Consider the following 17317-nt stretch of genomic DNA (forward strand, 5'->3'; position numbering starts at 1 on the left):
GACGGCATGGATAAAATACATGCATCATGGTCGAGCCCACAGAGCTTTATACAACACCGATGAGTATTGAGCTCAGTACTGGAGGGTTTTTGCAATTATCCTCTTCCGAAAACTCGGCAAACGACTCAGTCAGTTCTCATCGAGACACAGAAAAACTGGTTTTGACTCGGTCAAGACACTCACTCGAGATTAGAATCGATCCAACCTTGTATTCAAGAAATCAACTGAGTTACTCGTTTGACCCGACAGCCTTTCGAGGGACGTCTGAGTCTGAGTTTCAACACAACGGGAAATGCATTTTCATGTTTTTCGGAAATCTCAGGGGCAAAATAGTCAAATCAACATACGCCATTTTCATGTGTTAAAAAATCAAATACAGATTTGCGGCGCCGAAAAACCAAAGGAGACAGAAGCGTATTTTGGTCATTTCCCAGACTCCGTCGTACTCGCCTTGCAATCAAGATTACGCGGGTTGTGGCCAAAAACGCACGAGATGGATGCGCACGACACGTGTATGATATTCTCACCGAGTAGGGGACGCGGATTTCCTGCGAAAGCCTTTCGCAGGAGTTCCTGCGCTGGAAACCTAGGTGGGGCCCACCATGAAGTTTGTGAGAAATCTAACCTATCCATCCATTTTTTGAACACATTTTAGGAATTGAGACCAGAAATTGACAGTATCCAGGACTCAAATGCGCCTCACTAAAGGAAAATGTGGGTAGGGAAATTCCTACCGTTGAAACCTCCCTGGGTCAACAATTATGTTTAAATGAAATCAATACCGTTCATAAGGTCATTCCTAAGGGGATGAACTGAAAAAACAAATATTAACCTGATTCAAAACTTTTGTTGCCCCACAAATATTTCAACTGTGGGAGTTCAATCCTCACTTTTTCTGCCTACTTTGGTATTGGATCCGGCTCATTTTTTATCCAGTGTACAGAAATGAGCTCACAAAACGGATGGACGAAGTGGATTTCTCACAGACTTTACGGTGGGCCCCATCTAGGTTTCCAGTGCAGGAACTTCCTGCGAAAGGCTTTCGCAGGAAATCCGCGTCCCTCCAGTATATGGCCTATGAAATTAAGAAAAAAGTAGTAATAAGAGAAAAACTTTGATAGACCGGTTGGGATGCGGATTGCGTACTACCCCCGCCCGTCCCTAACTCCGACCGGGCAATTCTGTGGGCGGGCACACCGTGATGTATATGTACATCTAACCCCTCTATCACTTTTCTCTCGTATTATTTTAAGGCATCAAAACAAAAATGAGGCAGATCCAATGATCAAATGGACCATACCACTGATGACTCTTGCATTTAACGCAACTGACATTTAATGCTTTGCGCATTTTAATGCAAACAAGCTTATTATTTGGTGTGGTCTAGTTGAGCGTTGGATCTGCCTCATTTTTGTATTCATGCCTTAAAATAATTTGAGAAAAGGGGATAGAGGACTTGGATGTACAGATACATCACAGTGGGCCCACCCACAGAACTGCCCGTTTGGAGCTAGGGACGGGCGGGGGTAGTACGCAATCCGCGTCCGACCGGCTGAGCGTGATTGCTTACTACGATTATGAGGCTGTCATCGGGCTGGGCCTGGCCTGGGTTGGTTTCGGCCCAAATTTTGAACTGTTCAGCTGGGCCTGGCAGACCAGGGCTGTTGAAAACTTTCATTTTGCCTAGCTCAAGCCCAAGCCCAGCCCATTAATAGAAAAACTGTGAATCCATTTAATCCTGATCCTTTGCTTGCCACGAGCTAAAAAATCGTGCTAGTTGCAATTTAATTGGACCACATCATCACACACTGCATTTAATGTAACAGTGCTGACAATGTCACTGATGACATGGACCAATCACATTGTGGGAAAGCAAGATTTCCCTGCTTGTAGCAAACAAAGGATTTGGATTCATTTGGGTTGATCCAATCTCTTTGATTTTCAAACGGGTCATTTGGCAATATAGATTTGGAGGGATCGGAGGTATTGAAAGGAATCCAAAGGTCATTTGGCAGTGTATTTGTAATCTTGGAGATCGCAAATATTCACTGTTGCTAAGTTTTGCATTCTCTCTCTTTCGTTGATTATCAACCGTCATCATTATTTACTTATTTTTAGAGGCAGGAGAGTAACATAATCATTATTAAGCTACTAATTCATTGTATAAATAATTCATTGGTATATTCCAAAGTAATTCAATTATTGACTTCATCACTAAAGTTACATCGATTCCGAGCAATCGAAACATTGGTCATGCAAATCAATGGTTAAAAAATGTCGGTTAGTTGCTCAGTTGTGATCTTATGCTTGTGACTTATTCGAAGTTTTGAATTTTATCATTTTTTTTACCAGAATATATATTTCAATAGTCTTATTATAATCATTGTGTTAAACATCACATATGGACACAAATTAGGGATATCAAAGTTAATTTAGTAATTAAATTAAACTTGTGCAAATATATTACATAATTTCAATGCATCACTATTTTTGAATTATACAGGACTATAAATGCAAGCTGCAAAACAGCGATCAAAAGATTCAAAATCAGCATTAATTCTGAATCACCTTGATTTAGAATTCAATTACTTGAAATCCAAGCTCCCAAAGGGTCGAGGCCAATAAGGACTCTTCTTTTGGGGCCAGAACTCATCATAAATTTCAAGGCACAATACACTTGTTAGAGATCTAAACCATTCGTTAGGTAGGGTACAAACAAAAATATGCCATATACTAAAAATGGTAGTATACTCATCAAGTGAACCATACGTGTACCAATAGACCTTTTTTTCCCTACTCATTTTTCTCATCCAAGATTAACCAATTTGAAAAGGACATATTCACATGATGCAGATTCGGTGGACATGAGGGGCCACTCAAGTTGGTAGATCTATGATATCATTGTGGGGCCCACCATGATGTATATGTTTCATACCCACACATTCATTCATTTTGTCCACTTACTTTAGGGCATGGGCAAAAAATGAAGGAGATCCAAAAGTAAACCATAGCATAGGAAATGGTATGGATTGAACGCCCACCATTAAAAACATTATAGGGCCCATCATAATGTTTATTTACCATCCAATTTGTTGATAAGGTCGCATAGACTTGGGCGAACGGAAAACATAACTATCAGCTTGATCAAAACTTTTGTGGGTGCAAGAAGTCTCTAATGGTGGGCGTTTAATCACCATTGTCCATTGTTAGGTATGGTGTAGTGTGGTCCACTTTAATTTGGATCAACTTCGCTTGTGTACTCTATCCTAAAATGAGTTGGCAAAATGGATGGATAATTGATATAAAACATATATTATGGTGGGCTCCTATATAGTCATGAATCCACTAGTCCCAACAGTAGGGGTGTACACGAACCGAGCTAGCTCGGTTAGCTCGCTCGACTCGACTCGAAAAAGCTCGATTCGTTCGAGCCGAGTTGAGCTGATTTTTTGAGCTCGAAAATGAGTTCGAGCTGAGTTCAAGCAGGCCCCAGCTCGACTCGACTCGGATCGAATCCAGCTCGAATTGAACCAGTTCGGTGACTCAGTTACTTTGCCATTGATGTTGCTCACCAACTGTTTGATAAAATGACTCAACGAAATGTGGTTGGTGCCAATGAAGGTTTGGCTGGTGGCAAATAAGGTATGTACATGAAACAAATACCTTTTTTCTCTCTCTCTTTTTTTTTTTTTGTTTTTATGTTACTTAGAAGGTTTTTGATAAAATATCTGGAAAATCATTACCTCTGTTTGTAAAACAGTAGGATTTTGAAGTTGTAGTTCAGGTATTTGTGGAAATGCCTCAATGGCGAACTCGGCTTGATCTTGGCTTGAACTCGGCCCGAGCTGCTGACCGATCCGAGCCGAGCTGGCTAGTTAGGCTCGAGGACCAAGCCGAGCCAAGTTTGAGCTGATGTCAGCCAGTGTTCGAGCTGAGTCGAGCTGAGGCCAGCTCAACTCGGTTCAACTCGATGCACACCCCTACCCAACAGTTCCTGAATCCAATTGGGGATCCTCTACTTGCCACAAATGAAAAATTCTTATTTGTTACAATGTGATTGGGCCACATCATCACACACTGCATTTAATGCAGCAATGCTACCAATGCCAATGATGACATGAATTAACCAATCACTATAGAGAAAAATAGAAATACCCTATTTGTGGCAAAATGAGATCCAGGTTCAATCCACAAACATTTTGAGTTGGGATACGACACATTTAGGGCTGCGGCTTAGTGGTTGGATCACTGATTGTGGTTTGCTAGCTCACTTCAATGCATGAGCCCAAAAATAAAGCACATACAATTCCCAAGTGGACCACACCAAAGGAAAACAACGGTAATTGAAAACTCACCATTAAAACTTCCTAAGGCCCACATAATGTGTATTTGCCATCCAAAATATTGATAAAGTCATACAAAACTGGATGAAGAGAAAACACAAATATTGATTTAATTAAAAAGAAAAAAACTTTTATAGTGTTTGAGAAGTTTTTAATAGTAGGCATTCAATTATCACTATTTCCTATGGTGCGGTCCACTTGGGATTTGAATCCACTTTATTTTGGGCTATGCCTACAAATAACTAGTAAAATAAATGGATACAAAACACATATATCATTATAAACTCCAAATAATAATTTCACTATCTCTGGTAGTTTCTTGGATCCAAGCAATTCAGAAATATAACATTTGGATGCATACCCTAGTCAGTTAGATAACTGTCCCTTGTGCCATCTATCATATCTCCATAATGGTATGTTCCTTTCAAGAAGAACCATCATGGAATCAGGACCATTTTCTCAAGCTCGTAATGCATATTGATGAGTGGTTTTAAACATTTTGGTGTGCCTACTGTATTTTTCTGACAACAGAGGCTCTAGACAAAAACACTGACACTTCTTCCATGATTGCACATGCAAGGGTTTCAAGTCCACAAGCAGTGAAACATTCCTACCAGAAAAACTTTGATACTCTGGTAGAGTAGGATGGGTAATACGCAGGCAGTTGGAAATTTCTTAGTTATTTAAGGACATATATTGGACGGTTAAAAATGAGAAACATCCTATGATCTTATTTTGAAAAACAAGCGCCCATGGATTGGAAGTTAGGATTGTTTAACCAATCTCAACGACCGGATTCCATAAATTAGTTGGTTTGACTTTAGTTAATATATGACACGTGTACAATTTTGAGTGCCTGCGTATCAAGCATCTTCTGTAGCCAGAGTATCATATAACTCCTCCCAGGAGAAAGGATCACATACAGAGACTGTACGTGAACTTTCACATACAGCAATTTCCTTCTAGGAAGGGCTGTCAACGGGCCGGGCCTGGGGTAACTCTGAGCCCGGATTTTGAACTGTTTTGGGTTCAGGCCATTGGGCCGGGCTTTTTTAAAATTCCGATTTGTACGGCCCGAGCCCGGCCCATTGACACCCCTGCTTCCAGGCAATACATGATACGTCAGAGCTATAAACGAACCGTGTTAGCTCGCTCGACCCGACTCGACTCGAAAAAGCTCGATTCGACTCGGTCTGAAGCTGATTTTTTTAACTTAAAAAAATTTTGAGCTGAGTTTGAGCTTTCTCAAGCTCGACTTAACTCGAATCAAACCTCAACTTGAATCGAACTCGGATTGAACCAGTTCGGTAACTTGGTTATTTTGATATTGATGTTGCTCAGCAAGTGTTTGATGAAATGACTCAACAAAGTTTCGGCCGGTGGCGAGGAAGGTATGGATATGAAACAAATACCCTTATATCTTGATTTTTATATTGACAACTGAGTATTTGATGAAATACCTGGAAACCAATACGGCTGCTTTACATTTCTTGAGAAATTGAAGGTGCATTCCATTCGTTTGAGAAAATGTTGTAGAGGCTCGATCTTGACTCAAACTCAGCTCGAATGGAGCTAAGCTGCTGACCAAACCAAGCCAAGCTGGCCAATGAGCCTTGAGGACTGTGCCAGTCAAGTTTGAGCTACAGTCAACTAGTGGCTGAGACAAGTGGAGCCGTGCCAAGCTCGAATTAGTTTGACTCGTGTACACCTCCATGATATGTGTGGAGTATCCAATCCGTGCAAATGGGTGATCTTGTCATGATGATCACCTGGTATGAACATCAGTCTGATTCATTCATTCGTGGACCACAGCAGCGACATCAGTTATACCATCGGATGTCAAATTGTATTTTGTTCAGTTCAATGAGTGGATCACCGTAATTTGATATCAGTAAATATCAGTCTATCACGGTGTGTCCTGACTTCCGCACGGATCAGATATTTTACGCATACGACACTGCCGGGGAAGAAATTGATGTATGTGAATGTTCACATGCAGCTGCTGTACAGTACTTGATAACTTCTCCCTTTCCTTGGGTAATATACATACGGTCCATCCGATTCAGGTCCATCCGATTCAGTAGTGACCCTTCTACTACCCATGTCAGTTCCGGTGGATGCTGTGTGGGCCCAGAATGATCATCTATTCATTTTGCCAGCTCATTTTAAAACATGAGATAATAAAATGAGGACCCAGCCTTTTGCATCAAGTTCCTGAAACTTAGTTAGGCCCACTGTGATGTTTGTGAGAAATCCACCCCGTCCATCCGTTTTGTGAGCTCATTTTAGAACTTGAGACGAAAAGTGAGTAGGATCCATGACTCAAATGGGCCGCACTAAAGGAAAAGGTGTGTATGGAAATTCCTGCCATTGAAACTTCACTGGTTCTACTGTGATGTTTACATGCCATCCATACCATTTATAACGTCATTCCTATTTAGATGAACTGAAAACACAAATATCAGCTTTATTCAAAACTTTCGTGGCTCTACTAGTATTTCAACTGCGGGCGTTCAATCCTCATGCTTTCGGCCCACTCTTGTATTCGATGTGGCTCATTTTTGGCCTTATGTCCTAAAATGATCTCACAAAACGGATGGATGAAATGTATTTCTCAAAAAATGATGGTGGGCCCATTTAACTTCCCGAAGGACCCCACGTGGGACTTTCATGGGAAATTTTAGTACATCAAATAAGGTAGATTAAAATCCCAATTGGACAATGCTACAGGAAACAATGTTTGTTCAATGCGCACGGTTGAAAACTTCCTAAGGCCCACCCTGAAAACATCTTAAAGCCCACCTTAATGTTTATTTGTCATTCAAGTGTTGATGATGTCACATATACCTAAATGATGAGAAATACAAATATAAGCTTGATTCAAAACTTTTGTGGCCTCAGGAAGCTTTTTATGGCACCTGTTTATACACCCCTGTTTCTTATTATGTGGTCCACTTAAGATTTGTATCTGCCTCATTTTGGTCTCATTTTCGAACTCATTCTTTAAAATGAGCTGAAAAAAATGAATAAACCACATGAATATAAAACACAAAGAATCACATAGACACATAACTTTTCCAGCACTGAGAAAGGTTGATGACTGGCAGGTTTCTACTTCTGATTTTGTCCGTGGGTTATTCAAGGGGACCAACTAAATGTACGGTCACAATCTGCCATTCTCTGCCACATGTACGGTCGATGGTGAGCTGTATGAGAGCTTCTATAGTAACAGAAATTGGGACCACTGGAGATCACTCACGACCTGCAATATATATATATATATAGGTCCATGCGCGTCGCACTCATCGATTTGTCATGGTGATACAGTGGCTGGTCCCTCTACATGTCCTTGTCCAGTAAGATTATTCCACGTGTTGCATGTAGGGCCCACCGTGCTATATGTGTATGGCATCCAACCCAGCCAGTAAGGTCTTTCCGCCGTGAGATATGGATGCACCAAAAATCAGGCCGAAGCAACCATCAGAATCACCTCAGGTTTTTGGGCGGTTGTCCTTTATATAGTGTGGCTAACCTAATGAGCCTATGAGCCTGATTTTTAGGGATTTCATTATCTTGGTGGGGCCCACTTGATTCACATGTCGAATAATATGCATAAAAATAGGAGATATAATATATAAGTGGACAAGCAGATGAATTACTTTTTCATGCAAGTAAATAATGGGCAATTGCCTCCTAAACACTGTACACATGGGAAGTGCATCTGATCCGTCCATCTCAACAGACTTGCCTGTGAATGTAGAGTGGTAACATGTTGTTGGACTTGTCAAGACAGGGCTCTGTGTGGCCCACCGTGATGTATGGGTTTTATCTGCACCATCCATCCATTTTTTCATATGGTTTTAGGATATGAACCCAAAAATGAGGTATATCCAAGGCTCAAGTGGACCGCACAGTGGGGATTGAACTCACACCATTAAAAACTTCTTGTCGGTGGAAGACGTTTTGGATGAGTCCAATTGTTGTTCTTTTATTTAGGCGTATATAACCGTATGAATAAGTTGGATGGAAAATAAACATCACACTGGCACCTAGGAAGGTTTCAATGGTGAGCTTCCTTAGCGTTGTTACATCCAATGGTGCAGTCCACTTGAGCAATAGACCTGCCTAATTTTTAGATCAAGCTAATGGTTTTGTGTTTCCAATTCATCCCAATGGGAATAACTTTATGAACAGGTTGGATGGCATATAAATATTTCGATTGACTTAGGAAGATTTCAACAAGAGGCCATTCCCTCCTCACCTTTTCTTTTCATGTCATGTGACCTATTTGAATTTGATCTGCCTCATTTTTCATCTTAGGTTATCTAGATGGAGTTGTAGTAAACTTTTTGGGGCCCACTATGATGTATGTGTCTTATCCATGCTGTCCATCCATTTTACCAGCTCATTTTAATGTATGATCTTAAAATTGTAGCATATCCAAAGCTCAATGTGGACCACACCACGGGAAACAATGGAGATGATGAAGTTCATCGTTGAAGCCTTCCTAGGCCATAGTGATGTTTATTTTTCATCCAACCTGTTTATAAGGTCACAAAGATCTGGATGAAGGAAAAACACAAATGCTAGTTAATGAAAGTTCTTTGCCTATGTTCCTTGAATGCTCTCACATCTTACTAATACCCATGATGCACATTGAAATGCTTTCGTTGCTTTTTTATTTTTCCACTCATTTCTATCGGGTTTGTGTAGATTCTGGGTTCTGTATCTTGTGCGCATATTTCTGCTTGAATGAACTTATGTACATGCAGGATTATTGTATATTTATTATCAAAAGTTCCAACTTTGCTTCATTTGAACTGTACTTCTTCTATAAACTCATGTTCACCTCATTATTATTTAATGTCATTTCTATGATAGCCATTTTCTATTGAAGTCCCCTGAAATTCGCATTGTACTTGCAATCTATGGTAAGAGACGTCCATTTGCAAGCTACCGACTTTGCAGAATGTCTCAAACATTCTTCTAAAAGGAATTGAAATTTCTGTTAATATTTCAAATAGTTTTGGATTTTTATTGGCATGGTGTTGTTGCTGTAGTCTCCAATCAGGTCATCTCCAAAAGGGGTGGCAATGAGTCAGATTTGGGTCTGGTAGGGGTCAACCCGAGCTCTGCCCATTTACTAGCCAGGCCCAGAATTCCAGCCCAAACCCTTCCCCATGGTCAATTACCCTATGGCCTGACGGTAACCACTTAAAATTCATGAAGCCCAAGCCCGATCCGACCCGACCTGACCCATTTAACTGTAACTGGGTCGGGCTTCACTGACTTAACCCAACCCAGCATGACCACACTCTGGTCTTACGATGGAATATGGAGCTAAAAGAATGAAACCCAAGCCCGATCCGACCCAACCTAACCCATTTAACTGTAACTGGGTCGGGCTTTACTGACTTAACCCAACCCAGCATGACCACACTCTGGTCTTACGATGGAATATGGAGCTAAAAGAATGCACAGCATTGCACAATTAGCAGATATATGCTAGTGTCTATTAATTCATTTGATCAGGTTTTGGGCTGAGTCAGGTCATCTGGCCCAAACCATTCATAAGCTATATGGGCAGGCCAAGTTGGGTAGCACTCAACCTGGGACTGACCCATTTACTTAAACGGGCCACATTTTCTAAACCGAGCCTGACCACTACCCATTTAGCCTGCCCCTAACTGGCTGATCCGACCCATTGCCACTCCTAGAGTTCAAGCTCATCTCAGAAGCATGGAATGTCATGTCAGTTGCATGTACTAGAAAGTATCCTAAGCATGCATAGGCAACTAGATTTTGGAGGTATGTGTGCAATTACAGCACTTCTTCATATGTTTATAATGTGCTTAGATTGCTGAGGAGATTCTTTTCAGTGTAGGAAGAATGCAGACCTACTTCATTGCCTTCTGAACTTTTTGTTTTGAGTTGTTTATGGGCACTGCATAGCTCTCTATGGTTTTAAGTCTGTTTTTCATATTTTCTCCCATTATTTGGCCTCTGGATTTTGACCTAATTCAGCTTTTGACCTTGTGTGAAATCCATAAAATCAAAGATCCTCAAACATCAATGCAAAGGCAGGTTGAAACCATGGTCTAAATTTCCAAGAATGCATGGATGATGAGAAGCAGCTATCCATGGTGGGAGACTGACCATCTGAAGTGCATGTGTGGTCAACATGATGATATCCATGGGAACACTGATGTCCATGTCTGATTAAAGGATTATATGCAGGTCACTGTGATTACTTGATTCATGTATTTAAAAAAGAAGAATGGTTATTTGCCAACTTGTACATGTGTAGGAATGGAAGCAAGGAGGGAAACGTTTCTTCTATCATGCTTTTAATTGGATGAGATATTCTTTTGATGATTGTGAGATACAAATGTCAAAAGCCATTGTTCTTGTTCGGCTGAATCGACTAGGTGAGATTTTGAGCCGAGTCCTTGGAATGTCATTCCTGGGTTTGACTGGATCTCATTGCTTGGTAAGACTCATTAAGTTGACTCGATGCAACTTGGGCTGACTCCAAACTCATGAGTCAGTGTTATCATACAAATAAACGAGTACCAGAGGAGGGATTTAAACCCTTGATAGGGACTAGGGAGAGACGCTTAACTCGTGCGGCAACTGATAGTTTGATGACAGTTTTTCTAATTTTTTATTACAAAGATTAATTCTAACGATTTTGGGTATTTCTTAGTATCTGTAATTTTATTTTATTTTTAAATTATTGGACATCAAGTGGAGTTTGGTTCAAGTCTTTGAAAGTCAACCCGACCGGGATGAACATTGAGTCGAGTTTTTGGGTTTTTTGATATGTCTAAAACTACACTGATATTGAGAAGAATCCGTAAAATCACATTTAAACTCCCAAATGGTTCCTCCCAAAAACTGAATTTGGTTGAATTTCTGCTGCTTTGGGCTCTTGAACATAGCCAAAACCCAATTTTTGGACATCTTATCTGCACATTGTATGTTTTCTTTCTTTATGAGAACTTTTATACTCCTTGAGAGCGAGTGAATCCCCAAGCTATTTACCATGTATCGGTTATCACCATTTTCAATCAAAGAAATTATCTTTTTCTCTCCACGTCCATCAGCTTAGATGGCCCAATCCATAAATGCACAGGTGATCAGATGGTTTCTTTTTTCTTTTTTTTAAATGGATGTTTATATGGATGAAGATGTCCACGGGAACTATGTTTCTCTCTTATGCCATATTGGGAAAAACATGGGACCCACCTGAAAAGGATATGCTGTTTTTTTTTTTTTTTGCTTGCTCCACTTTTCAGCAGCTAATAGGAGGCCATGAAATGTGACTGTAGTTCTCATGGGCTCTGATCAACTCCTCCATGTCATTGCTGCACATGCGGCATGTATACAAGCATGTTCAGAGCCGTTCATTTGATAGGTCAGATAGTGATTGGGACAATCAAATAACTAACATCTTCACTGTTCACCTTGCACGTACCAATCTCAAATACTACTTCCCAAGCATAGCTCATGTACATGTCACCATGCTCTTTATAGGCCCACATTGATGTGTGTGTGGAATTCAAATCATCCAACACTTGTGGCCCACCATGAAGATAAGACACCCCAAAAATCAGTTTGATAAAAAAAAATAAAGCTTGCCACGCCAAAGCAGACCTTTAAATTCAAGTAGTTTGGCCTACATGATCGGCCTGATTTTCCCAGTGCCCCCTCATCTTAGTAGGAGACATCTTGTGAATGGGTTGGATGGGTAGATAGTCACCACGGTGGATCCCAATGCAATATGGATTGGTTTGACACCGGAGTCACCCCTGACTCAGCCAATTCATGACTCAACTCAGGGTAGAATGAGTCAATCTGAGTCACTGAGTCTTTTAACCATGCCTCGTTCCAGGCCGAAAACGGCATATACATATACCAGTTTTGGCTGATACTTCAAACCTTGCCAAGAATCTTGTGCCCATTAATCTCTCATGATCAATGGATGGTTGGTGGGGATCCATTAGCATTTTAAGATTTAAAAGTTCTAAAATCTATTTTGAAATTTGTGTTGGGATTCCCACACAAGCATAAACCTTTTCTGGTTGTTGGAGGAATGGATCATTAGTGCTTTGGTTAAAAGGAATTCCTTCCTTGCAGCATCTTCTCTTACTTTGATCACATGTTATTCGTAGTGACGTGTTCTACTTGGAAGACGAACCTCAACCAATGGATACTGTGAAAACCTCATTGCAAAGCATCAGTCGATTCAAGTGGGGCCCATAGATCATTACCCCAGCATGGATGATCAAACAGATCTTATTGCAGAATGGTGATGCACCTACCCAGATTAGAATATCCAAGTCATCAAAATCATTAGCAATACTTGAGTTGGATAGGAATCATTTCCCTGTCCTTTTCCTGACAGTCCATCCATTGGATTCCAACTGAAGTGTTTGGATCGTGGAGCACATCAGATCAACAGTCTAGATTGTCCAAGCCATGGGCCACGCTTGTGAAAGCTAAGGACATGCGCATATGCTTAGTCAAGATAATATTATTCCATACCTTCATTTGGAGACTATTTAAACTTGAAGTAGAGGGAAGGTTTTGCATCAATCCTTGAATAAAGAGTAGACGAAATAATATGCTTTTGATCAAACACTAACTATAAAATGTTGCATTCAGTTGTACCAACTAACAACTGCAAAACAACATTTGCATCTCTCTCTCTCTCTCTCTCTCTCTCTCTCTCTCTCTCTCTCTCTCTCTCTCTCTCTCTCTCTCTCTCTCTCTCTCTCTCTCTCTCTCTCTCTCTCTCTCTTCCATATCTTCAAAGTCCTTCCCATTTCCTATTTCCTACTCCATATCTTCAAAGTCCTTCCCATTTCCTATTTCCTATTCCATATCTTCAAAGTCCTTCCCATTTCCTATTCTCTCTCTCTCTCTCTCTCTCTCTCTCTCTCTCTCTCTCTCTCTCTCTCTCTCTCTCTCTCTCTCTCTCTCTCTCTCTCTCTCTCTCTCTCTCTCTCTCTCTCTCTCTCAATTCCATAGCTTCAAAATCCTTCCCATTTTCTATTTCTACACCTTTTTGAACTTACATTCCTCCCTTCTTCCCATCTATATACCAAAAGGAGAAAGAAAACATGGTTGATTCACTGGTTTCATTGGCGATAGAGAAATTGGACAAATTTCTTGAAGATGAGGTGGCTTTGTTGGTCGGTGTCACGAAAGAGCTCAGAAAGCTTTCTAGTGCATTCACTGCCATCAAGGCTGTGCTTGAAGATGCTGAGACTCGGCGTCTTAAAGAAACTTCAGTGAAGGATTGGTTGCAGAAGCTCAAAGATGTGGCCTATGATATCGATGACATACTAGACGAGTGGGCAACAGAAGCGCTCAAATCACAAGGCGATGAAGACGATCAATCACATTGTTGCAATATAAAGGTGCAGAACATCCTTTCATCTTTTTCTTGTTTCGGTCATGTTGTATTTCGCCATAGAATTGGGAATAAGATAAAGGATGCTTGGGAAAGGTTAGAAGAGATTGAGAAGGAAAAGAATGGATTGCATTTTAAAATGGATAATGCAGAGAAGCCTCATGAAATCGGAGAGCGCGAAACAACCTCCCAAGTGGACACATCAACAATGGTTGGAAGAGAAAATGAAAGAAATGAAATAGTGAAGCTATTGCTAAATGAGATTCGCGACGAGGTGAAGGAAGTGCCCATCGTCATTTCTATCGTTGGCATGGGGGGCTTGGGCAAAACCACCCTTGCCCAGCTCGCTTACAACGGTGAGGATGTCAAGGGTCATTTCGACATGAGAATGTGGGTGTGTGTTTCTGAAGATTTTGATGTGAAACGGATTACAAAATCAATTATACAATCTGCAACAGGGACTGGCTGTGAGTCATTAGACTTGGATCAGTTGCAACGCCGCCTTCATGAAATGTTGCACGGAAAGCGGTTCTTGCTTGTTCTTGATGACATTTGGAGTGAAGATAGTGAGAAGTGGGACAAATTAAGACTTCCATTCCAAGCGGGTGCATTAGGGAGTCGAATCATCGTAACCACTCGTAGTGAAAAGGTTGCATTTGCGATGGGAAGGGGTCACATGCACAAACTGGCAGTCTTATCCGATGATGATTGCTGGTTAGTGTTCAGGCGTAAAGCGCTTGAGCATCAGAGTGCAGAAGAGCATTCAGAGTTGGAAGCAATTGGAAAGGAAATCGTAAAGAAGTGTGGAGGGGTGCCTCTCGCAGCAAAGACAATAGGGAGTGTCATGTGCTCAAGAAGGACAAGAAGGGAGTGGGAGCTCGTCTTGCAAAGCGACCTATGGAATTCACATGATGTCTTACAAGGCATTTTACCAGCTTTGTTACTCAGCTACCATGACCTACCTCCTGCTTTGAAGCAATGCTTCGCATATTTCTCCATCTTCCCAAAAGATTGGGAGATAAAGAAGGATATGATAGTCAAGCTATGGGTGGCACAAGGTTTCATCAGAAGCAGAGATATGGAGGAAACTGGTGGGCTGTATTTCGATGATTTACTAAGACGCTCGTTGCTCCAAGATGCAGAACTCGACGCTGACAAGAATGTACTCTGGTGGAAGATGCATGATTTGGTTCATGATCTTGCACAATCTGTTGCTGGAAGTGACTGTTCACTGGTGGAGATGAGAAAGCAATCCTCATTGAACCTAAATAATCTCCGCCATTTGTTTTTAATTGACAGTTATGACGCAGGTGACAGAGATTGGGCCACCTTGTATGAGGCACAAAAGTTGCGGACGTTGCTATGTGACTCAAGAATCTCCAGGGTGCCAAACAATTTATTTCATCATTTCAGGCACCTCAGGGCGTTGGACTTGAGTCACGCTAGCATTCAGAAATTGCCTCGAACACTGGGAAAATTGAAGCACTTGAGATACCTTGATTTATCAAGGACAAATATAGTGGAGTTGCCAGAGGAGGTGAGTAATTGTAGAAATTTACAGACCTTGATACTTAATAGGTGTTTTCAGCTAAAAAAACTGCCTAGAGGTCTGAGAAACATGATTGGCCTGAGACATCTAGAATTAGAAGACACTGATGAATTGAAGTACTTACCGCAGGGCATAGGGAAACTAAGTAGCCTTCGGACATTAACAAAGTTCATAGTGGGGGGTGACGATGAAGGATGTAAATGGGGAGAACTGAAACACCTCAATCATCTTCAAGGAAGTCTTCTAATTACTGGCTTCGAAAATGTGAGGAGCAGAGACGAAGCTAGAGAGGCAGAACTAAATAAGAAGCAGTACCTTCATTCTATAACCTTTGAATACGAATACGTCCCCATGGATGATGAATCATCGGGTGATGAAGCATCGGGTGATGATGAGCAGAAGAGAACAGAGGAGGTGCTTGAAATCCTGCAGCCCCACACAAACTTGAAAGAGTTGGAAATACAGAGCTACGGAGGTTCCAAGCTTCCCAAGTGGACAGAGGATCCGGTTTTCTCCAATCTAGTCAACGTGACGCTCCGGGAATGTAACAAGTGTAAACAATTGCCAGGTCTTGGGAAACTACCATCCCTTAAATACCTTGAAATTAGGGGAATGAAAGAGGTGAGAAAGGTGGGTGGTGAGTTTAGTGGGGATGATAATAATGATGGAAGTGGTGGTGGTGTTGTCTCATTCCCAAAGCTGGAGAGCCTCTCCTTCATATTCATGAAAAATTGGGAAGAGTGGGAATTGAGAGGTGGAGATGATGGAGAGGTTATGCCATCACTCCTGGAATTACGAATACAATACTGCCCAAAGCTACAGGCGTTGCCCAGCAACCTTCCACCGCTCCTCCAGAAGCTGACTTTGTGTGGAAGTGATGTTGGAATGTCATCCGGTGTGCCCTTACCCGACCTCCCCAACCTTAACCATTTGGTGATTGCCTAGAGTCATCAGCTGACATCGTTCCCATGTGGTTGGTTGGGACAACTCAAAGCCCTGCAAACTCTGGAGATCAAGTATTGTCGTAATTTAAGGTCTCTACCAGAGGAGTTGCAACACCTCACCATGCTTCAAAAATTAAACATCTGGAGATGTCCGGTCTTAGAAGAACGCTACCGAGAAGGAGGAGAAGATCGCTACACGATTGCCCACATCCCCAATATCAAATTCCTTCCCTTCTAAGAGGAGTTGGAGAGAGAAATCAACGATAGCTTTTCATTTGCTTCTCTTTCTAACTGCTCTACTTTTTCTTTTTTTTTCTTAGGATTTAATTTTAAACAAAAGATGTTTGTTAAATGTTTACTGCCTTCTTTTTATTTATTTGTTGTTTAGGAGGTCAGGCTGTTTGTCCCTCTCCTTCTTATGTAATTTTTCTTTTCTTTTTTCTTTTAATAATAAAGCTTTTGATGATACCGTCCACCGTCACACGCACGCGCGCACACACAAAAATCCATGACTGCATAGTTACCTTTTTCAAAGATGATAATAAAAATGGGCCTGGGCTCAGCCCAGCATAACAGGCTGCTGGGCCCCAAAAGTAGGATCCACTGTTGATAGAGGATGCCCCAAAAAATCTTTTAGATTCAGAGATCATAGCAGTTGATTTTAATGCCTTTCTGCATATTGGTGGTGGTGGTGTGGTAATGTGTTGGCAGTGTGGAGCCCACCATGATGTATATGTTTTATATCTATGTGGTCTATCTATTTATTTCATTCAAAGTCATCTTAGGGCACAACCCTAAAAATGAGTAGATATGAAACTCAAGTGGACCACACCACATGTAATAGTGGGGATGATGATACCCACCATTAAAAACTTCTTGAGGCCCACAAACATTTAGATGAGGTTGATATTTGTATTTTACCTTAATATAGGTCGGTGTGACCTTATCAAATGGTTAATTGGATGGAAAATAAACATTACGGTGTGGCCTTAAGAAGGTTTCAACCGTGGTTGTCATTATCCCCCCTATTTCCTTGGGCGTTGTCCACTTGAGCTTCGGATCT

The 17317-nt window shown here is 41.2% G+C and overlaps 1 protein-coding gene across 1 annotated transcript; it reads left to right on the top strand.

Annotated features, from left to right (window-relative positions):
- The first annotated feature begins 13468 nt into the window (after positions 1-13468).
- On the top strand, positions 13469-16503 carry LOC131251873 (putative disease resistance protein RGA3). The gene has a single exon (XM_058252866.1). The coding sequence runs from the start codon at positions 13469-13471 to the stop codon at positions 16253-16255; it is 2787 nt and encodes a 928-aa protein (XP_058108849.1). The 3' UTR covers positions 16256-16503.
- Positions 16504-17317: the final 814 nt, after the last annotated feature.

Source organism: Magnolia sinica, chromosome 7 (genome assembly GCF_029962835.1).
Source record: "Magnolia sinica isolate HGM2019 chromosome 7, MsV1, whole genome shotgun sequence".
Lineage (NCBI taxonomy): Eukaryota > Viridiplantae > Streptophyta > Magnoliopsida > Magnoliales > Magnoliaceae > Magnolia > Magnolia sinica.